The sequence below is a fragment of the Puma concolor genome, chromosome C1 (genome assembly GCF_028749965.1).
Source record: "Puma concolor isolate L17-30 chromosome C1, mPumCon1.1.hap2, whole genome shotgun sequence".
NCBI classification, from domain to species: Eukaryota; Metazoa; Chordata; class Mammalia; order Carnivora; family Felidae; genus Puma; species Puma concolor.
In genome coordinates this window covers 2,083,929-2,107,521 of record NC_141674.1, presented here as the reverse complement: position 1 = coordinate 2,107,521, position 23,593 = coordinate 2,083,929, and the positions used below count along the sequence as shown (strand labels likewise).

At 53.3% G+C, this 23,593-nt stretch overlaps 1 protein-coding gene across 2 annotated transcripts; it reads left to right on the top strand.

Annotated features, from left to right (window-relative positions):
• Positions 1–87: 87 nt before the first annotated feature.
• Positions 88–23,593, top strand: WRAP73 (WD repeat containing, antisense to TP73). Of its 2 annotated transcripts, XM_086715476.1 has the most exons (12): positions 89–244; positions 4,050–4,202; positions 4,732–4,848; positions 10,812–10,884; positions 12,138–12,241; positions 12,978–13,064; positions 13,370–13,504; positions 13,584–13,661; positions 21,052–21,157; positions 22,154–22,279; positions 22,706–22,897; positions 23,245–23,593. In XM_086715476.1, exons 1-12 carry the CDS (start codon positions 176–178, stop codon positions 23,385–23,387), a joined length of 1,383 nt encoding a protein of 460 aa, XP_086571602.1. In that variant the 5' UTR covers positions 89–175; the 3' UTR covers positions 23,388–23,593. The 2 variants fall into 2 exon arrangements, with proteins under 2 accessions (XP_086571603.1, XP_086571602.1); XM_086715477.1 differs by lacking the exons at positions 4,050–4,202; positions 4,732–4,848 and having other exon boundaries at positions 88–244.

The window sequence follows — 23,593 nt, the reverse complement described above, 5'->3', positions numbered from 1 at the left end:
GAAGCGCGGCGGCGCGGGAACGCGCGAACTACAAGCCCCACAATGCTGCGCGGGCACCCGGGGCCCTGATAGGCTGCGAGGTGCTTCCGCCCTCCGTCACTTCCGGCCGCGGTGTTGGCGGTTGCGGCAGACCCGGCTGGAGTGGAGCGCCCGGGGCCGTGGGTCGGAGGCCGCCATGAACTTCTCCGAGGTGTTCAAGCTCTCCGGCCTGCTCTGCAAGTTCTCCCCGGACGGCAAGTACCTGGTGAGCGGCCGCGGGGCCCGGGAGGAGGGGGCAGCTTGGGGGTCCGCCGGTGCGGGCCTCAAGCAGGGGCCCCGGGCTGACACCCGAGGCTGGGGACCCAGGGCACGTGACCCCGGCTGACACCCGAGGCAGGGGACCCTGGGCTGGGGACTCGGACGGGGGCCCCGGGCGGACACAGAGGCAGGCGCCCTGGAGCAGGGGACCCAGGGCACGTGATCCTGGCGGACACCGGGGCTGGGGACTTGACAGATGCCCCAAGCAGGGGCCCCGGGGGAATGGGGCGTGGGCAGGTGCCAGCCTCCCTACACCCCAGTTTCCATCTGTCAGAGGCAGGTAATGGCAGTGTTGTCGTCACACATCTGAGGGTACAGAGGATATCAGCTCGTTGTTGTAATTTTGACACATGGGGGGACATACCTAGTTCTGTTGGCTGTAACCTGGTGCAGCCACTGTCTTTGCTAGTCCTCCCCGCCCCCCACCATATGGCAAATAAGCGATTGAAATAACCAGCAGTCTCTGCCCGGATGAGTCCAGTCGTCCGCACTGCTGTTTATTCGAACGATTGGGATTCGAGCTGTTCATCGGGGGGGGGGGGGGGGCGACCAAATGCTGCTGAAATCGCTGAGCCAGTCTGTGCAGGAAACACACCAGCATCATCAGTGTGTATCCTCGGGACCTGGCGGTATGATTGGCACTGGAAGTCCATTCAGGAAAAGATCAGCCTTATAGAAAGTGTGTCTGTTAAAAAAAAAAAAAAAAAAAGAAAGTGTGTCTGTTTAGTTCTGTATGTTAACTCACCGACGCTTCCTGACTTCTTTTCAGTTTGAACCTGAACATTCCTGTTCTTTGTGCAGCTCTTTGAAACTGGAACTCCTTTGTGGAGGTATTATCCTAAATACATAAATTAGCATTCTGCTGAGAGATACACAATGTCTTCAGCTTCAAGTTCACCCCCAGAAACCGTCGCGTATTTTTTGAAGTGCTCCCCATAAATTCGTTGTTTAAAAAAATCGTCTATGAAGATTCCGGTGAATTATAAAGAGAGAGACTATGTTCCTTTGCTTTGTTTTGGTGCCTTTTTTTTTTTTTTTTTTTTTTGGCTTCTCCACCCTGGTGGAAATGTGGTGTTACTGGAGTCTTGTTCTTCGAAGCTCTATCCTAAACCCTGAAGAAAGTAGGTCTGTGTTGCCGTTTTTAATATCTTGCAACAGATCTGATAATGGTTTTTCCATGCCACGACACATACTCCCTGTCTTAAGGAGCTCACTGTAACTGATGACAAAGCTACAATGTGACACATGTTCTCACCTGAAGTTACCCTCCCCTTCTCCTTTTTACAAGGAAGACTCATGAGGTGTGTTTTTTATTTTTTTATTTTTATTTTTTTATTTAAAAAAAAATTTTTTTTTTTAATGTTTATTTATTTTTGAGAGAGACAGAGTGTGAACAGGGGAGGGGCAGAGAGAGGGAGACACAGAATCCGAAACAGGCTCCAGGCTCTGAGCTATCAGCCCAGAGTCCGACTCGGGGCTCGAACTCACAAGCCACGAGATCGTGACCTGAGCCGAAGTCGGACGCTTAACCGACTGAGTCACCCAGGCGCCCCGAGGTGTGTTTTTTAAACTTTATTTTTGAGAGTGAGAGCGTACGAGTGGGGGAGGGGCAGAGAGAGGAGGGGGGGGGAGGGAGAGGGAGAGAGAGAATCCCAAGCAGGCTCCTCGTCAGCGTCATGGAGCCCACGGCTCAAACTCACAGAACTCACACTCCCTCACAAACCATGAGATCACAAGGAGCTCCCCAGGCGCCCCGAGGTTTTTTTCAAAAGGAAAAGGAAGGTTTGGAAAAGGAAAGGAAAAGGTTTGTAAAACACAAGCCAATAATTGAGTTTGATCTTGACAAAAACGAAGCAATTAACATTTAAAAATCAGTTCTTGGGGTGCCTGGGCGGCCCAGTCAGTTAAGCATCTGACTTTGGCTCAGGTCATGATCTCGGGGTGTATGAGTTCGAGCCCAGTTTTGGGCTCTGTGCTGACAGCTCAGAGCCTGGAGCTGCTTCGGATTCTCTATCTTCCTCTCTCTCTCTGCCCTTCCACTGCTCACTCGCTTTCCCTCTCTCCCTCTCTCAAAACTAAACATTAAAAAAAATTTTTTTTAAACCAGTTCTTGATTTTTAAACTATAATCTAATCTAAAATCAGATGAGTAGACCCAAATAATTTGCTTAGATATGGATATTATTAACAAAGGTGGACACAGACTGCCTCTTCAAGAAAACAGGATTAACGCTTAAACATCTTCATGGTCAGTACTCAGAATAAGTCCCCGCAGTGGAAGAGAAACCTCCCTGCGTCCCCTCCTGTGTCGGGAAAGCGTCAGCCTGCTGCTGCTCCTCGCCTCTGCTGTCCCGCGGCTGCTGTTACACTCGCCGCACTGCTGACACTTCCCGTCATGTTTGCCAGGAGCTGGGGGTGTGTCACAGCACACAAGCCCCCAGGACACCAGCGGGTGCCACACAGCTCGATTCTGGCACCGTCCCCCTGGAGACCCGAGGTGGACCGCCCACCCACTGCATTTTTTTTTAATGTTTATTTTCTTGTTTGTTTTATTTTATTTTTTTTTCATTTTTGAGAGATAGAGAAAGAGCATGAGCAGGGGCGCGGCAGAGAGGGGGGCAGGATCTGCAGCGGGCTCCGTGCTGATGGCAGTGAGCCCGATGTGGGGCTGGAACTCCTGAAGCATGAGATCGTGACGGGAGCCGAAGGCGGGCGCTTCACCAGCTGTGCCCCCCACGCGCCCCTGTGCCCCCCACTTCAGATTCCAGCCAGAGCTGCGGGTCCTCGAGCTCCCCACAACTTCCGTCTGCCTGGGCCACCAGTCAGAGGCTCCCACAGCCCCCTCCTCGGGTTCGGCTGATTTGCCAGCGTGGCTCACAGAACTCAGACACTTGTGCTAAAGGAGACCAGAGAGGATCCAGGTGAACAGCCAGGTGAAGAGATCCAGAAGACAAGGTCCAGGAGGGTCCCGAGTGCAGGAGCCGCTGTCCCCGTGGGGGTGGGTGCGTCACCTGCCCTGTGTGCCTGTGTTCACCGGCCTGGAGCTCTCTGAACACTGTCCTGTTGGCATTTTACAGAGGATTCCTCGTGATGAATTATTAACTCCGCTTCCAGCCCCTCTCCACTCTCTGGAGAAGGGGGAGTGGAACTGAACATTCCAAGCTTCTAATCATGGCTGGTATTTCTGGTGGCCAGGAGCCCACTTAGAGTTGCCTCGTTAGAACAAAAGATGCTCCTGCCACCCAGGACGTTTCAAGGACTCGAGGAGTCCTGTGCCAGGGCCTGGGGGCAGGGACAAATACGTATTTTCTGTTGCCTCGTCCTTATGTCTCCGTGGTCCTTCTCACCAAGGACCCTGAGGCCCCTGTCCGCACTCCCTGTGCCTTGTCTGCCGGTGGTTAAAGCAGCAGAGTGCTGGCTTAGTTCACAGAAGAGCTGGTCCCACGCTGTGTCCTGCTTTAGTTTTTAAGACGCGAGTCAGAAAGTAAAAAATGACCTAGTAGAGAGTTTTAACAGAATGTCTTATCCTGGAGCAACGTCAACACCTAGTTTGTGTATTTCAACCTTGTCTTTTCGTGAACCCTTATCCTTAGAGGGGGTGACAGTCTGTGAACATGAGGCCGTCCAGGCAGGAAATACATCCGGAAGGACAGAAGGAGCTAGAATTCCTGGACGGAGGGGAGCACCGGCTCCTGAGCTCCCTTCCCTTAGACTGTTAGACCATCAAGGGCTTTTTTTTTTCCCCGTTTTTAGGCTTCTTGCGTCCAGTACCGCTTAGTGGTCCGGGATGTGCACACCCTCCAGATCCTTCACCTGTACACGTGCCTGGACCAGATCCAGCACATCGAGTGGTCGGCGGACTCCCTCTTCATCCTGTGCGCCATGTACAAGCGGGGACAGGTTCAGGTGCGCCGCCCGCGGGGCTCCGAGCCAGGGGCTCTTGCCTGAGGGTAACCGGGAAGGAGCAACCTCTTCTGTGCCCTTGTAGTTTGAGAAAAAAAGGCGAGGTGGCTCAAGCCGGTTTCGTCTTAAAATTATAACGGTTCCCTAATAGCTTAAGTACTTTGAAAACAGGAGAACACTTAACTAGCCTTAATGTGTCATCAGGTAGAATTCAGTAAGAGGAAGTGTCCGCAGACAGCTGTCTAGAAGCTTGGGCCTCACGGGTTTGGGGAAGCGCGAAGATGCGTTTCTAGCAGATCTGAAGTTTCCCCGAAGGAGCTTGGAGGGCTGGCGAAGGGCTTTAAAACCACCACTGTGAAGTCCCCCGGGAGCGTGGCTTTTGTGCCGCAGTCCGGCTCCAGCCCTGCCTCGTGGCGGATGTGGAAACGCGCCCTGTGTCCTGACCGTGTGCCGTTGAACCGGCTGTTTTCCAGCTTGACGCGCGTGCGCTCATGTGTTGTTGGGTCTGCGTTTCTGTCCGTTGCGAATCCAGGTGTGGTCCCTGGAGCAGCCGGAGTGGCACTGCAGGATCGACGAGGGCTCGGCCGGGCTGGTGGCCTCCTGCTGGAGCCCCGACGGCCGCCACATCCTCAACACAACCGAGTTCCACGTAAGTGCAAAGGCCCCGGGCACACGTCGTCGAGCGGAGGAGGGTGACTCCTCGCGCCTTTCTCCGGAAATTGCTGGGTAGCGGTCAGGCGGGTGAATTTTGGAGAACGATGTGTATCTTTCACATATGTATACACATATATGGGGAGAGAGGGAGAGACGGAGAAAGATGTGTGTCTTAGGTCGACACGGTTGTTATATGATCTTTCTGCCCAAATTTAAGGAAAAGTAACGTGGGTTTTAAATGACAGGATTTAAGAATTAAACAGTTCCTTTACTTCAGGGGTAGAAGATGAATTCACTACGATCGACTTTACATCTTTAAGATGCCTGACCTGTAACCACCGGTCGCTGCTGCGTCTTGTCCGAGCCTCGCTGGGGCTCCTGCCCCCCCCCCCCCAAAGTTAGGGAATTTGCACATATAAGGTGTTGGGGTAGAAGGTCTTTGGTGTCAGCAGTGTTGTTTTCAAAGACAGAAAAATGCGCAGATCCCGTTAACGATGTGCCTTTTGAGGGGGCGTCATGACCCAGCGTGTGGGCCCGAACCCCCAGGCCTGGGCTGCCTGGTGCCCTGCAGGAGCCCCGCCCCAGGCTGCAGAGGGGACAGTGCGTGCGTGTGGCGAGGGCGAGTGTCTGTGCCCAGCCGTGAGGGTGCCGGGCGACCCTGTGGGATGTCATCATCGGGTCTTTTTCAAGTTGGCATCATGTGGGAGAAGGTCTGTGTCCAGCCGTGAGGGGGCGGCTGAGTCGGCCGCCTCAGACGGCCTTGTGGCTTCACGTACCTTCTGTTTCGGTTTAAGACCCGCTTTTGATGTGGCGTCTGCTCATACAGGCTGTCGGAGACTGAGCAGGACGCAGGGCACTTGGTTTCCTTGCGGTGCACATGGTGACTTTTCATTCATTCATTCATTTTTTTTTTATATTTTATTTTATTTTATTTATTTATTTTTTAATGTTTATTTATTTCTGAGAGAGACAGAGACAGAATGCGAGTGGCTTAGGGGCAGAGAGAGAGGACGACACAGAATCCAAAGCAGGCCCCAGGCTCCAGGCTCCGAGCTGTCAGCACAGAGCCCGACGCGGGGCCCGAATCCACGAGCCGCGAGATCATGACCTGAGCTGAAGTCGGACGCTCAACCGCCTGAGCCACCCAGGCGCCCCCATTCATTCATTTTTAATTTGAGAGAGAGTGGGGGTGGGGGCAGAGAGAGAGGGAGGGAGGGAGAGAGAATCTTGAGCAGGCTCCATATGCTTGGTGCAGAGCCCAGTGAGAGGCTCGATCTCACGCGAGATCATGACCTGAGCTGAAATCCGGAGTCAGACAGAAAGTGGACCGAGACCCAGAGCTGCACACGTTGGCCTTTTAAAAAAAAAAAAAAATTTTTTTTTTTTTTCCAACGTTTATTCATTTTTGGGACAGAGAGAGACAGAGCATGAACGGGGGAGGGGCAGAGAGAGAGGGAGACACAGAATTGGAAACAGGCTCCAGGCTCTGAGCCATCAGCCCAGAGCCCGACGCGGGGCTCGAACTCACGGACCGCGAGATCGTGACCTGGATGAAGTCGGACGCTTAACCGACTGCGCCACCCAGGCGCCCCACGTTGGCCTTTTAAAGACGTTTGCTGGGGCGCCTGGGTGGCGCAGTCGGTTAAGCGTCCGACTTCAGCCAGGTCACGATCTCGCGGTCTGTGAGTTTGAGCCCCGCGTCGGGCTCTGGGCTGATGGCTCAGAGCCTGGAGCCTGTTTCCGATTCTGTGTCTCCCTCTCTCTCTGCCCCTCGCCTGTTCATGCTCTGTCTCTCTCTGTCCCAAAAATAAATAAACGTTGGAAAAAAAAAATTTTAAAAAAATAAAGACGTTTGCAACTTGGAAGTTTTCAGACGTGTTGAACTGTTTATACGGCCTCACCCGACAGTCTCCGTGATTAGAATTCTTGGGGCCAGAATCCAGTGTCCAGACGGGCGTGTGCCAGGGCCTCCCTGCCTCCCGTACACGAATGTGACAGGCCCTTTGCACAGGGTCCCCGAGGGTGAAGCACTGTGTGCCCCACCCCACCCCCGAGGCCCAGAGCAGGGCTGCCTGCATGCCCCACAGAGGCGGGACGGACCCTGCATTCTGTGTTAACCCGTTCTTGCTTCCCTTTGGGTCGTGTGTGTGTGTGTGCGTGTGTGTGTGTGTGCGCGCGCACACGTGTGCGCATGCACAACGAACGTATACACTGTTGCTTGCTTTGCGTCTGTTTCCAGTTTGCTGACGTGCGTTCGTCCTCTGTATTCCCGGGTGGTTCTCTTCGCCCTCGGTGTTCGTCCGTCTGGAAGGTGTGGCTCACTCTGCTGTTCCTCGCAGGGGAAGTCACGGCACACCCGTCTGCCCTCGGCTGCTGCCGGTGTTCAAGGGGGTAGGGGCCACGGTGCCGGGAGTATATTGTACGTGACCTATATTGAGGCACCCTGTCGGGGGTAGGCTGGGGGACTGCCTGCTTATAGTAGATGGCATTCGACTTTCCAAAGCTTTTTATCGGGATTTAAACTGACTGCCAGTCCTGGGGCGCCTGGGGGGCTCAGTTGGTTAAGCGTCTGACTTTGGCTCAGGTCATAACCTCACAGTTCGTGAGTTCGAGCCCCGAGTCAGGCTTTGTGCTGACAGCTCAGAGCCTGGAGCCTGCTTCGGATTCGGTCTCCTCCCCACCCCCCACTCTCTCTCTGCCCCTCTGCTGCTAGCACTCTGTCTCTCCCAAAATTAAATAAACATAAAAAAAGAAAAATGAGTGAAATTCTAATTTCCTTCTAAGTTCATTCAAGTTCCTGACAACACGAGTCTAATTTTATTTACTATTATTATTTTTTAAAGTTTTATTTTTATTTAAGTAATCTCTACATCCAACATGGGGCTTGAACTCACAACACGGAGATCACGAGTCACATACTTCCCCAACTGAGCCAGCCAGGTGCCCCAGCATGAATCTAACTTTAAAAAACAACTTCGGGGCCACGGGGGTGGCTCTGTCGGTTGAGCGTCCAACGTCAGCTTGGGTCATGATCTCTCGGTTTGTGAGTTTGAGCCCCGCGTCGGGCTCTGTGCTGACGGCTCGGACCCTGGAGCCTGCTTCGGATTCTGTGTCTCCCTCTCTCTCTGCCCCTAACCCACTCGCATTCTGTCCCTGTCTCTCTCAAAAATAAATAGATAGATAGATAGATAGGTGATAGGTAGTAGTGGAGCTACACAGGAAGTGCATTGTGGTTTTACTTGTTTCCTGACTATTAGTGAGGTTGAGTGCTTTCATACCTTGTTTTACACACATGCACACTCTCGCACACTTGATTAATATGCGCTTCAGGTTCCTGTGGACTGTGTGGTGTGAGGAAGAGATCCACGTCTATCTTTTTCCCAACGACGTTTATCAAGAACTGAATTTCTTTATGTTTACATAAAATTCCCGATTTTCCTTCCTCTTCCGCTGTTGGCACGCCGGTTTGCCGTGCCACACTGCTTACGTCCCCGGGTTTGTAGCGTGTCGGTGTCTGTGGGGCTGCCCCCTCCCGTTGCCCGTGTGGTGTTGGTTTGTTTACTGTACTTGTGAGGTGCTGTTACCAGCTGCGCTCGGACTGAGGATGTTATGTCCTCACGGCCAGTGGAGCCTTGATTGTAACTCATCGTTCGTGGTCCCTCGTGGATCTTTTTGCCTCACAAACCTGTTCTGTCAGCTGTTCGCCTAGCCTGTGGCTCTCGTGGTTTTTCTTTTTCACTCCTGTTACTTTTCCACCTTCCCGTGTCCTTAAATTTCAGTGTCTGTCTGTGTTGTAAACAGCCCGTAGCTGCCTCAAAAAAAAAATAAGCCGAAAACCTTTTTCTTACGTGTCCACAAAGCCAGTTAAAACCACCGACGAGCACCATTCACCCCTTGAGGCGCGCAGCTCAGCCAGGACGTGGACAGCCCCGTCCGCGCCCACCGCTGCTCCTGGATAGCCACTGCCTGCTTCTCGGTCGGTGGGGCCACGTGGCGTGGGGGGCTCTGTGTTTGGCCTCTGTCACTCAGCGCTGTGCTGTCACTGAGGGTATCAGTGGCGGTCCCTCGTGGCCGGGCGCCATTCCGTGGCACGGGGACACGGCATCTGCTTTCCGTCCCCCATCTGGCAGGCCGTGGGCGCTTTCCCGTGGGCGCCATCCGGAACGAGCTGCTGGGACGCACGTCATTTGACTTGGGTAAATCCCTAGGAGGCGGTGCCAGGGGGGGGCGCATGCAGAACGCTTCAGGAAACTGCCAACTGCTCTCTAACGTGGCTGCCCCCCCCCAGGTTAGAGCTCAGGTGTCTACACTCTCACGACCCTCGACACGCGTCAGTGCGGTTTTCTGCTGTAGTCAGTCTTGTGTTGTGGTGTCTCCCTGTGGTTTTTTTGTTTTTGTTTTTGTTTTAAGTTTATTTATTTTGAGAAAGAGAGAGACAGAGAGCACAAGTGGGGAAGAGGCAGAGAGAGAGAGAGAGACAGAGAGAATCCCAGGCAGGCTCCTAGCTGTCGGCACACAGCCCAACATGGGGCTCGATCTCACAAACCCAGAGATCATGACCTGAGCTGAAGTCGGACGCCCAGCCACCTGAGCCTCCCAGACGCCCCTGCCTGTGGTTTTAGTTTGCATTGTCCTCATGACTAATGCCATTAGACCTCTGTCACATGCCCGTTATCGTAGGACTTGTCTGTTCGTTTCTTTGTCGGGTGGCTAGTCACGTTACTCAACTGTGAAGTTTCTTCTACTATATTCTGGATGCGAGTCCTTTCCTAGACACGCGCCTGGCAAGTGTTTTCTCCTACAGGTTGCCCTCTCAGTTAGTTAACAGCTTCTTTTAAAGAGCAGAAGTGTTTCCTTTTAATGGAGTCTAACGGATCAGGTTTTTTTTTTTTTTATGTTTTGTGCATCTAAAGAAATCCCCACCCAACCCAAGATCCAAAAAGAGTTTATTCTGTTTTCTTCTACAAGTTTTATGGTTTGGGCTCCTAAGTGTAGACATAGGACCTATTTTGAGTTTAGATCTTTTCCACTCGCGCTTCTGTCAAAAACCCGTTGCCTGTGTGTGTGCAGATCTGTTTCCGGATTCTGTCTTGTTCCACTGACCTATTAGCCTCGCTTTGTGCGAACAGCATACTCTCTGATTATGGTACTTCACAGTAAATCTGGAAACCAGGTCAGTGTGTTTTCCAGCGTTGTGCTTGTTCAGAGTCAGCTGTTGGACGCTCGTCAAGTAGTGAACTGCCACGTCAGCCAACGGGAAGGGCACGGAGACAGTTTTTAGAAACAAAACTAGGAATCGGGGTTAAGAAATTCTGGTTATTCCCTTTTAAACTCTAATGGGATCTAGGGGGTCATAGAACCTCAATATTAGATGTAAATGTAGACGGGTGTTTGAACGCTTTAAAGCTATACTGTGGGGCTCTTCCTGGGGACGGGTGTCCGTGACCACCCCGCCAGGCACGCGGGCGGGAGAGGAGGGGCCGGCCGGCTGACAGAGCAGTCACCCCCAGAAACCCTGTGGGGAAGCAGCCGTGCAGCGAGGCCACCGCACGGGCCCTTCTGCCCCACCTCCTGCTCACGAGTCTGCCGAGGCAGAGGACCAAGCAGGTTGACCTCGCTCAGTCCCCGGGACACCCAGCGTCCTGGACAGCTTGCCTGCCGGCGTCTGCACGTTTGTTACGAGAAAAAAACCGCAGTTACTTTGAAATTTTAAACTAAATGCACTTATATTCGACTTTGTGCCGCTCACGCGATACTGTTACAAAAAGAAAACCAAACACCAGGAGCATGAAATTAAAGGACGGGAGACTGGGGTGGGGGGGGGGGGACACCCAGGGGCAACTGCTGTTCTCAATTCTGCAGTAAACCTCTTACTGGGTCACTGATGCCGGTCTATGACTTAACCGCCGTCTTCCCAGCTGCTAAACCGGCACCGTTTCTCTTTCCCCTTCTCGACAGCTGCGGATAACTGTCTGGTCCTTGTGCACAAAGTCCGTGTCTTACATCAAATACCCCAAAGCCTGTCAGCAGGGTGAGTCGGCCGAAGCTGATTTGAAAGCTGCTTCTTTGTTGGTTTTGTTCAGGGCCCGGGGGCGGGGGCGGAGTGGGGGGGGGGAGGGACACTTTTTTAATACAGAAAATTTACGGGCACAGTAGTCTCAGCGGCTTATCAGCGTGTGGCCAGCTTCTTTCTCTACGCCCCAGACCAGCTGATGCTTCTCTGTGAATAGTTCCGTGTGTGTCTCCCGAGGACAAGGGCTCCCCTTTCAAGATAGAACCACAGTGGTTTAAAGGACCTCAGAGAAGTCGGCTTTACGTGAGGTTCCCTTCCTGTCGTAGGACTGGGGATCAGGTCCCTTCGGTTGATGTGTGTCCCAGGACCTGCCCCCCCCCCCCCCCCCCCCCAGTTCTGCACTTCAAGCCTCCAGACTTCTGTTGGCCAGCTCTGTGGTCTCTGTGCCCGGGAGAGGGCGGCCACCCCGCCCAGCCGGCCACCGCGGGACTCGGTTGGACCGCGTAGAGCGAGTGGGGTGCCCATCCCTGAATCGTGAAGTTGCCGCGATAGGTGCAGACAGCAGCGCCTTATGTGTTCTTGTGGCTCAGGAAGTGTGAGCTGGGGCCTGGGGCCTTGCGACTAACACAGAACGGAAAATACGGTTTCACGTTTTCAACCAAAGCTTATTTCTAAACTCCGACCTTACGTTTTCTTCTCCCGAGTAATTCAGAAGTACACGTAGGAAGTTGGGGGCCTGCGTGGCTCAGTCGGCCGGCTGAGGGTCCGCCTTGGGCTCAGCTCGTGATCTCCACGCTCCCAGGTTCAAGCCCCACGTCGGGCTCTGTGCTGTCGGGGGCGGAGTCCGCTTCGGTTCCTGTCTCCCTCTCTCTCTGCCACCGCCCCCCCACCCCCAGCTGTTGCTTTCTCTCGGTCTCAAAAGTAAATAAGATATTCTTTTAAAAAAGTAAAACTGGGTGTGATGAGAAGCTGACAAGCTGGCTGAGCTCCCTACGATTTGTGCTCCAAAAACGACGATCCGTCAGGAGCTGCATTTTCAGTGACGCTTTGTGGTTCTTCGGGGGACCGGTTCCTGCGGTTTTCCGTCAGATCCCTTGCCGGTCGGGGGTTGGGGGTCGGTGGGGGGGGTGCCTGGGCTGCTGCACCGAGGCCGCCGTCTCGCTCTCCGCCCCGCCGTCTGGCTGCGGGCGCCCGTGCCTCACCGTGACCCCTGCCTCTGGTTTCTCACCGCTCCCTGGGGCTGCAGCGGGGTGTCCCTCTCCTCCCGCCAGGGGTCTCCTTTACCCGGGACGGCCGCTACATGGCGCTGGCGGAGCGGCGCGACTGCCAGGACCACGTGAGCGTCTTCGTCTGCAGCGACTGGCAGCTCCTGCGGGTAGGGGGTGCGCTGCCGGCCGCGGGGCGGGGGCAGCTGACGCCTCGCGTCTCCGAGGCGCCGGGCACCTTTGGGAGGGGTCGCGGCAGCGCCATCTCATGGCGGGTGGGTCACGGGCTGGGGGGGTGGCTGCCGGTGAGCGGGGCGGCCACAGGCCATTGGCGTGAGCTGCTGTCCTCTTGTTAGGGCCGTGCGGTTCGCCCAGGGGCTGCTGCCCCTGGAGGGTCTGCTCTGGGCCAGCCTCCAGGGGCCCCGGCCGGGTGCGCGGGGCCCTCCTCCCCTGGCCGGGCTCAGCTCCATGGGCCGGGTGGGTGCGGAAAGGCCTTCGGACTGGCAGTGCCTCTCCTGCCAGAGCACGGAGGCGGCCCCATCGACCTGGGCACGGGGTGTCCTGGCGGGATCTCGCCCGAGCTGATCTTCCAGGAGTGAGGCCGAGCCAGGCGGGAAGGGGGAGGGAGGCGGGAAGGGTGGGGTGGTGCCAGGCGGCGGGAGCTGCGTCACAGCCAGCGGTGCTGGGCACTGTCCTGCCCGGTGGGCTCCAGCCGCGTGCTGGCCCGCCTGGGGCCTCCTGAGTGCTCAGGCAGGATTTTAACGACGGAAGGACAGGGCTGGAGACATTGTCCATTTCTGTACGAGGAAATTAAATACGAAACGTGTTCCCAACGTCAGTGATAAAATGTGTATTTGTTCAAGAAAACACTTTCGAATTTAATGTTTCCCTGTCTTGCTTTGGAAGCACTTTGACACAGAGACCCAGGACCTCGCAGGGATTGAGTGGGCCCCAAACGGCTGTGTGCTGGCAGTGTGGGACACCTGTCTGGAGGTATGCAGGGTGACCAGGCAGACCCTGTGTGTTGGGGTGCTTTGACCTGTGTTTACCCGACGCTTTCTGAATGTGGAGGCTCGGTCGGCTCACCAGGCTCCGATGTCAAGCCCAGCCCTTTGACCAGCGAGTCCTTATATTTGCGGCCAAGGTCCCCACTGTCCCCTCTGCGGGAGGGCCTGTCCCGCTCCACCGGTCTTCCTTCTGACCTCCCGCTGGACATTGGCTGTGTCCCCATTCCACCCCCCCCACCCCCCCCACGCTCCGGTCAGGGTGAGCGTCAACATCTGCACTGTCTCCCGCAGTACAAGGTCCTGCTCTACTCCTTGGACGGCCGGCTCTTGTCCGCGTACTGTGCCTACGAGTGGTCCCTGGGCGTCAAGTCTGTGGCCTGGAGCCCCAGCAGTCAGTTCCTGGCCATCGGAAGCTATGACGGGAAGGTGAGACCCAGTAGCACACGTGGAGATGCTGCGGGCACGGCGCCCGCCAGGGGCTCTCACGCGCACTCTCTCCCCTTAGGTGCGCATCCTTAATCACGTGACTTGGAAAATGATCACAGAGTTCGGGCACCCAGCCACCATTAACAATCCCAAAATAGTAAGTCTGGAATGCATCCCCCTCCCCTCCCCTCCCCTCCCTTCCCTTCCTTCCTTTTTTTTTTATGAAATTTATTGTCAACTTGCTTTCCATACAACACCCAGGGCTCATCCCAACAGGTGCCCTCCTCAGTGCCCATCACCCACTTTCCCCTCCCTCCCACCCCCCATAAACCCTCAGTTTGTTCTCAGCTTTTAGGAGTCTCTTATGTTTTGGCTCCCTCCCTCTCTAACCATTTTTCCCGCCTTCTCCTCCCCCCTGGTCTTCTGTTAAGTTTCTCAGGATCCACATAAGAGTGAAAACATACGGTATCTGTCTTTCTCTGTATGGCTTATTTCACTTAACATAACACTCTCCAGTTCCATCCACGTTGCTACAAAGGGCCAGATTTCATTCTTTCTCATTGCCACGTAGTATTTCATTGTATATATAAACCACATCTTCTTTATCCATTCATCAGTTGATGGACATTTAGGCTCTGTCCATAATTTGGCTATTGTTGAAAGTGCTGCTATAAGCATTGGGGTACAAGTGCCCCTCTGCATCAGCACTCCTGGATCCCTTGGGTAAATTCCTAGCAGTGCTATTGCTGGGTCATAGGGTAGGTCTATTTTTAATTTTCTGAGGAACCTCCGCACTGTTTTCCAGAGCGGCTGCACCAGTTTGCATTCCCACCAACAGTGCAAGAGGGTTCCCGTTTCTCCACATCCTCTCCAGCATCTATAGTCTCCTGATTTGTTCCTTTTAGCCACTCTGACCGGCGTGAGGTGGTGTCTCAGTGTGGTTTTGATTTGTATTTCCCTGATAAGGAGCGACATTGAACATCTTTTCATGTGCCTATTGGCCATCCGGATGTCTTCTTTAGAGAAGTGTCTTTTCATGTTTTCTGCCCATTTCTTCACTGGGTTATTTGTTTTTCGGGTGTGGAGTTTGGTGAGTTCTTTATAGATTTGGATACTAGCCCTTTGTCCAATGTGTCATGTGCAAATATCTTTTCCCATTCCGTTGGTTGCCTTTTAGTTTTGTTGATTGTTTCCTTTGCTGTGCAGAAGCTTTTTATCTTCATGAGGTCCCAGTAGTTCGTTTTTGCTTTTAATTCCCTTGCCTTTGGGGATGTGTCAAGTAAGAAATTGCTGCGGCTGAAGTCAGAGAGGTTTTTCCCTGCTTTCTCCTCTAGGGTTTTGATGGTTTCCTGTCTCACATTTAGGTCCTTCATCCATCTTGAGTTTGTTTTTGTGAATGGTGTGAGAAAGTGGTCTAGTTTCATCCTTCTGCATGTTGCTGTCCAGTTCTCCCAGCACCATTTGTTAAAGAGACTGTCTTTTTTCCATTGGATATTCTTTCCTGCTTTGTCAAAGATTAGTTGGCCATATTTTTGTGGGTCTAGTTCTGGGGTTTCTGTTCTATTCCATTGGTCTATGTGTCTGTTTTTGGTTTTGGTTTTTGTTTTTGTTTTTTAACATTTATTTATTTTTGAGACAGAGAGAGACAGAGCATGAGCAGGGGAGGGTCAGAGAGAGAGGGAGACACAGAATCCGAAACAGGCTCCAGGCTCCGAGCTGTCAGCACAGAGCCCGACGCGGGGCTTGGGTTCACAGACCGCGAGATCATGACCTGAGCCGAAGTCGGACGCCCAACCGACTGAGCCACCCAGGCGCCCCTATGTGTCTGTTTTTGTGCCGATACCATGCTGTCCTGATGATTACAGCTTTGTAGCAGAGGCTAAAGTCTGGGATTGTGATGCCTCCTGCTTTGATTTTCTTCTTCAGTATTACTTTGCCTTATTCGGGGTCTTTTGTGGTTCCATACAAATTTTAGGATTGCTTGTTCTAGCTTCAAGAAGAATGCTGGTGCAATTTTGATTGGGATTGCGTTGAATGTGTAGATGGCTTTGGGTAGTATTGACATTTTAACAATATTTATTCTTTCAGTCCATGAGCACGGAATGTTTTTCCATTTCTTTGTAACTTCTTCAGTTTCCTTCATAAGGTTTCTGTAGTTTTCAGCATACAGATCTTTTACATCTTTGGTTAGGTTTATTCCTAGGTATTTTATGCTTCTTGGTGCAGTTGTGAATGGGATCAGTTTCTTTATTTGTCTTTCTGTTGCCTCATTATTAGCGTAGAAGAATGCAACTGATATCTGTACATTGATTTTGTATCCTGCGACTTTGATGAATTCATGTATCAGTTGTAGCAGACTTTTGGTGGAGTCTGTCAGGTTTTCCATGTACAATATGTCATCTGCAAAGAGTGAAAGCTTGACTTCATCTTTGCCAATTTTGATGCCTTTGATTTCCTTTTGTTGTCTGATTGCTGATGCTAGCACTTCCAACACTGTGTTAAACAACAGCGGTGAGAGTGGACATCCCTGTCATGTTCCTGATCTCAGGGAAAAAGCTCTCAGTTTTTCCCCATTGAGGATGATATTGCTGTGGGCTTTTCATAAATGGCTTTTATGCTGTTTAAGGTATGTTCCTTCTATCCCGACTTTCTCGAGGGTTTTTATTAAGAAAGGATGCTGAATTTTGTCAAATGCTTTTTCTGCATCGATTGACAGGATCATATGGTTCTTATCTTTTCTTTTATTAATGTGATGTATCACATTGATTGATTTGCGAATGTTGAACCAGCCCTGCAGCCCAGGAATGAATCCCACTTGATCATGGTGAATAATTCTTTTTATTTGCTTTTGAATTCGATTTGCTAGTATCTTATTGAGAATTTTGCATCCATATTCATCAGGGATATTGGCCTGTAGTTCTCTTTTTTTACTGGGTCTCTGTCTGGCTTGGGAATCAAAGTAATACTGGCTTCATAGAATGAGTCTGGAAGTTTTCCTTCCCTTTCTATTTTTTGGAACAGCTTGAGAAGGATAGGTATTATCTCTGCTTTAAACGTCTGGTAGAATTCCCCTGGGAAGCCATCTGGTCCTGGACTGTTATTTGTTGGGAGATTTTGGATAACTGATTCAATTTCTTCGCTGGTTATGGGTCTGTTCAAGCTTTTTATCTCCTCCTGATTGCGTTTTGGAAGTGTGTGCGTGTTTAGGAATGTGTCCATTTCTCCCAGGTTGTCCAGTTTGTTGGCATGTAATTTTTCATAGTATTCCCTGATAATTGCTTGTATTTCTGAGGGATTGGTTGTAATAATTCCATTTTCATTCATGATTTTATCTATTTGGGTCATCTCCCTTTTCTTTTTGAGAAGCCTGGCTAGAGGTTTATCAATTTTGTTTATTTTTTCAAAAAACCAACTCTTGGTTTCATTGATCTGCTCTACAGTTTTTTTAGATTCTATATTGTTTATTTCTGCTCTGATCTTTATTATTTCCCTTCTTCTGCTGGATTTGGGGTGTCTTTGCTGTTCTGCTTCTATTTCCTTTAGGTGTGCTGTTAGATTTTGTATTTGGGATTTTTGTTTCTTGAGATAGGCCTGGATTGCAATGTATTTTCCTCTCAGGACTACCTTTGCTGCATCCCAAAGTGTTTGGATTGTTGTATTTTCATTTTCATTTGTTTCCATATATTTTTTAAGTTCTTCTCTAATTGCCTGGTTGACCCATTCATTCTTTAGTAGGGTGTTCTTTAACCTCCATGCTTTTGGAGGTTTTCCAGACGTTTTCCTGTTGTTGATTTCAAGCTTCAGAGCATTGTGGTCTGAAAGTATGCATGGTATGATCTCAATTCTTGTATACTTATGAAGGGCTGTTTTGTGACCCAGTATGTGATCTATCTTGGAGAAGGTTCCATGTGCACTCGAGAAGAAAGTATATTCTGTTGCTTTGGGATGCAGAGTTCTAAATATATCTATCAAGTCCATCTGATCCAGTGTATCATTCAGGGCCCTTGTTTTTTTATTGATCCTGTGTCTAGATGATCTGTCCAACGTTGTAAATGGAGTATTAAAGTCCCCTGCAATTACCACATTCTTATCAATAAGGTTGCTTATGTTTTTGATTAATTGTTTTATATATTTGGGGGCTCCCGTATTCGGTGCATAGACATTTATAATTGTTAGCTCTTCCTGATGGATAGACCCTGTAATGATTGTATAATGCCCTTCTTCATCTCTTGTTACAGCCTTTAATTTGAAGTCTAGTTTGTCTGATAGAAGTATGGCTACTCCAGCTTTCTTTTGACTTCCAGTAGCATGATAAATAGTTCTCCATCCCCTCACTTTCAATCTGAAGGTGTCCTCAGGTCTAAAATGAGTCTCTTGTAGACAGCAAATAGATGGGTCTTGTTTTTTTTATCCATTCTGATATCCTATGTCTTTTGATTGGCGCATTTAGTCCGTTTACATTCAGTGTTGTTATTGAAAGATATGGGTTTAGAGTTATTATGTTATCTATAGATTTCATGCTTGTAATGGTGTCTCTGGTCCTTTGTGGTCCTTGCAACATTTCATTCACAGAGTCCCCCTTAGGATCTCTTGTAGAGCTCGTTTAGTGATGATGAATTCCTTCAGTTTTTGTTTGTTTGAGGAAACCTTTATTTCTCCTTCTATTTTGAATGACAGACTTGCTGGGTAAAGGATTCTTGGCTGCATTATTTTTCCTGTTCATCACATTGAAGATTTCCTGCCATTCCTGTCTGGCCTGCCAAGTTTCAGTAGATAGGTCTGCTACTACCCTTATGTGTCTACCTTTGTATGTTAAGGCCCGTTTATCCCTAGCTGCTTTCAGAATTCTCTCTTTGTCCTTGTATTTTGTCAGTTTCACTATGATATATTGTGCAGAAGATCGATTCAAGTTACATCTGAAGGGAGTTCTCTGTGCCTCTTGGATTTCAGTGCCTTTTTCCTTCCCCAGATCAGGGAAGTTCTCAGCTATGATTTCTTCAAGTATGTCTTCAGCACCTTTCCCTCTCTCTTCCTCCTGTGGAATCCCAATTATGCATATGTTATTACATTTAATTGTGTCACTTAGTTCTCTAAGTCTCCCCTCATACTCCTGGATTTTTTTTAATCTCTCTTTTTCTTAGCTTCCTCTTTTTCCATAATTTTATCTTCCAATTCACCTGTTCTCTCCTCTGCCTCTTCAATCCGAGCTGTGGTCGCCTCCATTTTATTTTGCAGCTCATTTATAGCATTTTTAGCTCCTCCTGACTGTTCCTTAGTCCCTTGATCTCTGTAGCAATAGATTCTCTGCTGTCCTCTATACTGTTTTCAAGCCCAGCGATTAATTTTATGACTATTATTTTAAATTCATTTTCTGCTGTATTGCTTAAATCGTTTTTGATCAGTTCGTTAGCTGTCGCTATTTTCTGGAGTTTCTTTTGAGGAGAATTCCTGCGTTTCGTCATTTTGGATCGTCCCTGGGGTGGCGCGGATCTGCAGGGCACTTCCCCCGTGCTGTCTGGAGTAACTTGCGTTGGTGGGCGGGGCCGCAGTCAGAGCCGCTGTCTGTCCCCAGCCCACCGCTGGGGCCACAGTCAGACGGGTGGGTACCTTATCTTCCCCTCTCCCAGGGGCAGGACTCACCGTGGAGTGGTGTGGCCCCTGTCTGGGCTACTTGCACACTGCCAGGCTTGTGGTGCTGCTTCGATGGGATCTGGCGTATTAGCCGGGGTGGATCCGCAAGGTGCACAGGGGCGGGAGGAGCAGACTCAGCTCGCTTTGCCTTCGGTGGTCCGCTTCAGGAGGAGCCCTGCGGCACCGGGAGGGAGGCCGACCCGTCGGAGGGATGGATCCGCAGAAGCACAGCGTTGGGTGTTTGCGCAGTGCAAGCAAGTTCCGTGACAGGAACTGGTTCCCTTTGGGATTTTGGCTGGGGGGTGGGCGAGGGAGAAGGCGCTTCCCAGCGCCTTTGTTCCCCGCCAAGCTGCGCTCTGTCGTCCGGGGCTCAACAACGCTCCGTCCCGTTGTCCTCCGGCCCTCCCGTTCTCCGAGCAGAGCTGTTAGCTTATAACCTTCCAGATGTTAAGTCTCACTGGCTGACAGAACACACTCCGTCCGGCCCCTCCGCTTTTGCCAGCCACACTCGGGGGCTCTGCCTTGCCGGGCGGGCTGGCTGCCCCTCCACCGCCCCAGCTCCCTCCCGCCAGTCTGTGGAGCGTGCACCGCCCCTCCGCCCTTCCTACCTTCTTCCGTGGGCCTGTCGTCTGCGCTTGGCTCTGGAGAGTCCGTTCTGCTAGTCTTCTCGTGGTTATCGGGGTAAATTAGGCAGATGTGGGTAGAATCTAAGCGATCAGCAGGACGCGCTGAGCCCAGCGTCGTCCTTCGCCGCCATCTTCCTCCCTCCCTGGAATGCAGGTTTCTATTTGAGCCACATTTGGAGAAGGGAGGTAGAAAAAGTCTTTTTTCACTTTACATTATTCATGATGATGTCGGTACTCACATCACCAGAAACTTCCGTTACGGTAACATTTCAAACGTTCGACTCGACCAATTCCCAAAGGATCCGAAGTGGTGTCCTTGCCCTGCCCTCCCCACTCCCCAGATGGGTCACTCTCAGGTCTGTTCCTGCCCTCGGCAGAGTACCCAGGGTCCCTCACCCACAAGCACCGGGCGTTTGGGGCTGGAGAAGCAGACCTGAGAAGCGGGGGGCAGGTGTCCCTGGGGCAGGCAGGGACGGTCACGGGGTCAGGGGCCAGGAAGAAGTGATACGGCATCGGAGGGAGGAGCAGTTCTGGCAGCAAGAACAGGAAGTACAAAGGGCCTGAGGTGGGCATGTGTGTCCTTTTTAGCAGGGGACAGACAGACCCCAACCTTGGGGAGCTGCCCCACACGTGGGAAATACGAGGGAGGCCACCAGGAGTAGGGCTGCAGGTAGCCGTGTGGAAGGGGAAGGGAGGAGAGAGGGAGGGGAGGGGGAGGGGACAGCTGGGGAGGCGAGGCTGGGGCGGAGGTCCTGAGGTGGGACCTGGCTGGAGGTGCAGGCGGGTGAAGCCATCCATGGTTGTGGGAGGCCGAGGCCGAGCAGGCCAACCACGTGGGCCGCGAAGGGTTTGCTCGGCCCTCCCCGCCTGCAGCTCGAGCTCGTTCTGAGGCCAGGGGGCAGCCGGGCTGCCTCACCGCCTCGGCCTCATGGGCCCATCAGGCTTCGGGACACAGATGTCCCCTCGTTCCCAGGACCTGCGTCTGTCACTTGGCACCACTGAGACGCTTGTGTCCTCACTGGCGAGCGGTCGGTTGGGCGCGTACGAACCCGCAGCCAGCACAGGCCACTCCCCCGAGGGGCGGGCTCGGGGTGGGGCTTGGGGTGGGACCCTCGCCGGGCGCCCGCGCGGCGGAGTGGGTGCCGGTGGCCCGGCGTCTCCGTGTCCGTCACCAGGAACGGCAGCGCCTCACGTCGAGGTCCAGCGTCACCACTACCCGGTGCGTCACCACCTCTGCTCCTGCGTGTCATGTGCGGGCGGTGGTGGTGGCAGGACCGTCGTGTCTTCCAGGTCGTGTACAAGGAAGCCGAGAAGACTCCGCGGCTGGCGCCGGGCCGCCTGGCCTTCCCCCCGCCCAGAGCAGCGGCCGGCGTGGCCTCCCCCGCGGAGACCAAGTGTGAGCAGTTGGGGGGGGCGGGGTTGCTCCCTCGTTTGCCAGCAACACCTCCCGGCTTGTGTCCTCCCACCTGCGGGTCACTAGACTCGCCTGATTGGGGGGGGGGTGTTTCTGTCGCATCGGGAGGGCTGGCGGTCCCAGTGTGACAGGCGGCGCCCTGCAGGTGGTTCTTTAAGGACCAGTAAGATAGTAAGATGCCCTTGGAGGAGCCAGAGGGGGTGGGGCTGCGGAACTGGCCGCGGGTCCTGGGCAGGTGGCCTGTGCCTCAGTCCCGGCATCGGTAAGGTGGGCTAACGAGGTACAGGAGGTGGGGGAGCAGCCCCCGGGTCGTGTGGTGTCCGCGGCCCAGTCCCGCTCAGTAAGCACCCCGGATGGAGGCGGGGGGGGGGGGGGGGGGGACACAGCCAGCACACCCGCTCACCTGGCCTTCCATCATCACCTTACCACCTTTTGCCGTGAGTTTTATAATGGCTTTTTGTTTTTTTTAAGACTTTTTTTTTTTTTTTCAACGTTTATTTATTTCTGGGACAGAGAGAGACAGAGCATGAACGGGGGAGGGGCAGAGAGAGAGGGAGACACAGAATCGGAAACAGGCTCCAGGCTCCGAGCCATCAGCCCAGAGCCCGACGCGGGGCTCGAACTCACGGACCGCGAGATCGTGACCTGGCTGAAGTCGGACGCTTAACCGACTGCGCCACCCAGGCGCCCCTAAGACTTTTTTTAGAGCAGTTTAGGTGTATGGCAAAACTGAGGGGAAGGCACAGAGTTGCCACACCCCTGCCCGCTCACACGTGGTCTCTCCGCTACACAGACCCCGCCACGGGGGCACCTGGCGCGCTGACCCGCAACATGGGCTCCAGCGCCGCGGCCGGGTCCCCTTAAGCCTGTTTCCATAGAACCTTGCCTCCGTGGGTTAACGCGAAGTCCTCTTTTCCTTCCGTCTGAACTGAGTGGACGAGGCCAGCGGCTCCTGTCCCCTCCCTTTCTGTGTTCTAGATGAGATCGCCTCCGTGCCAGTCTCCTTGCAGACCCTGAAGCCTGTTGCCGACAGAGCGAACCCGAAAATCGGCATCGGAGCGCTGGCCTTCAGCCCGGACAGCTACTTCCTGGCGACGAGAAGCGGTCAGTGGCCGCGCTCGCGGGCCGTGCCCCTCCCTGTTTCCTCCGGTGCCCAGGCATGAAGACCGGGTGAGCGAAACCCCGGTGACGGGCTTCCGGCATGTCGCGTCCTCCTGCCGGGACGCTGTGCCCACAGAAGCTTCCGGAGGCACGGTGTCTTGGCGCCTCCGCCCGCTGCTTGCCATCGGGTGAAGAGCAGGGTCCGGGCGCCACCACAGCCATGGCCCGTTTCGTGCGGGAAGGGGGCTCACGTGTTTTGAGGGCTGTAAAAACCGCCAAACCCGCCCTTGTGGGCTCTAAGCCTGGGCGGGGGGACCGTCCGGCTCGTAGACACCGGAGCAGCCACGTCCACGAGGCTTCTGGCCTGCCCCCCAGCGTGCATCTCAGGCGGGGACACCGAAGCAGGGTGTCCACGTCTTCCCTCCTCAGACAGTGTCCCGAACGCCGTCTGGATCTGGGACATTCAGAAGCTGAGGCTCTTCGTGGTGCTGGAGCAGCTGTCCCCCGTGCGCTCCTTCCAGTGGGACCCGCAGCAGCCCCGGCTGGCCATCTGCACGGGAGGCGGCAAGGTGTACCTGTGGTCGCCAGCGGGCTGTGTGTCCGTGCAGGTGCCTGGGGAAGGTGAGCGCAGTGGCGCTTGTGACCGGCTGTAGGCAGAACCCTAACAGATGAGTCCCTCCCAGCCGACCTGGGCACCGTGGCTCGTGTGGGCGACCGCCTCGGGTGTACGGTCGGGAGTCCCTCTGGGCACATCCGGGGAGACCTCAGGCCGGTCCCCGGCATCACACACCGGGTGGGGGTCCACCGCTCCGAGCTCTCACGGGACACAGAGATGCCCACCTGAGTTGAGCTTTGGGGCTGCAGCTGGGTCTCTCCAGGCCTGTCCTTCGACCACAGGATTTGGGGCCGCGCTCACCCTGGGACCCTGGCCTCACCCTTTCACCCTCCGGCTGCCTGTCTTTCTCCAGGTGACTTTCAGGTGCTTTCTCTGTGCTGGCATTTAAACGGGGACTCACTGGCCCTCCTCAGTAAGGACCACTTCTGCCTGTGTTTCCTGGAAACCAAGGACAGGGTTGGCACGGCCTTTGGACGGCCAGGTGACCACACGTAGGACCTGCGAGTGCCCAGGCCCCGCCGAGACGAGAGAACACCGCGGCACGTGGCAGCTACGGGGAAGGTGCGGGGCTTCTGGGGGGTGGGGGGTGTTCCGCAACCGTGGCCCAGATGAAATGACCGGCTTTTATTTTTGTATAGCATTCCTGTAAATATGTATGGTATGAAACTAATTTTTATTTAAAATAAACATTTGCTAACTCA

What these genes read in the sequence shown, in the direction of transcription:
- WRAP73 (XM_086715476.1), top strand. Translation starts at nt 176, where the DNA reads ATGAACTTCTCCGAGGTGTTCAAGCTCTCCGGCCTGCTCTGCAAGTTC. An exon ending in ACAAGCGGGGACAGGTTCAG is followed by an intron (nt 4,203 to 4,731) that starts GTGCGCCGCCCG and finishes TTGCGAATCCAG; the next exon opens with GTGTGGTCCCTGGAGCAGCC. An exon ending in TGTGGGACACCTGTCTGGAG is followed by an intron (nt 13,065 to 13,369) that starts GTATGCAGGGTG and finishes TGTCTCCCGCAG; the next exon opens with TACAAGGTCCTGCTCTACTC.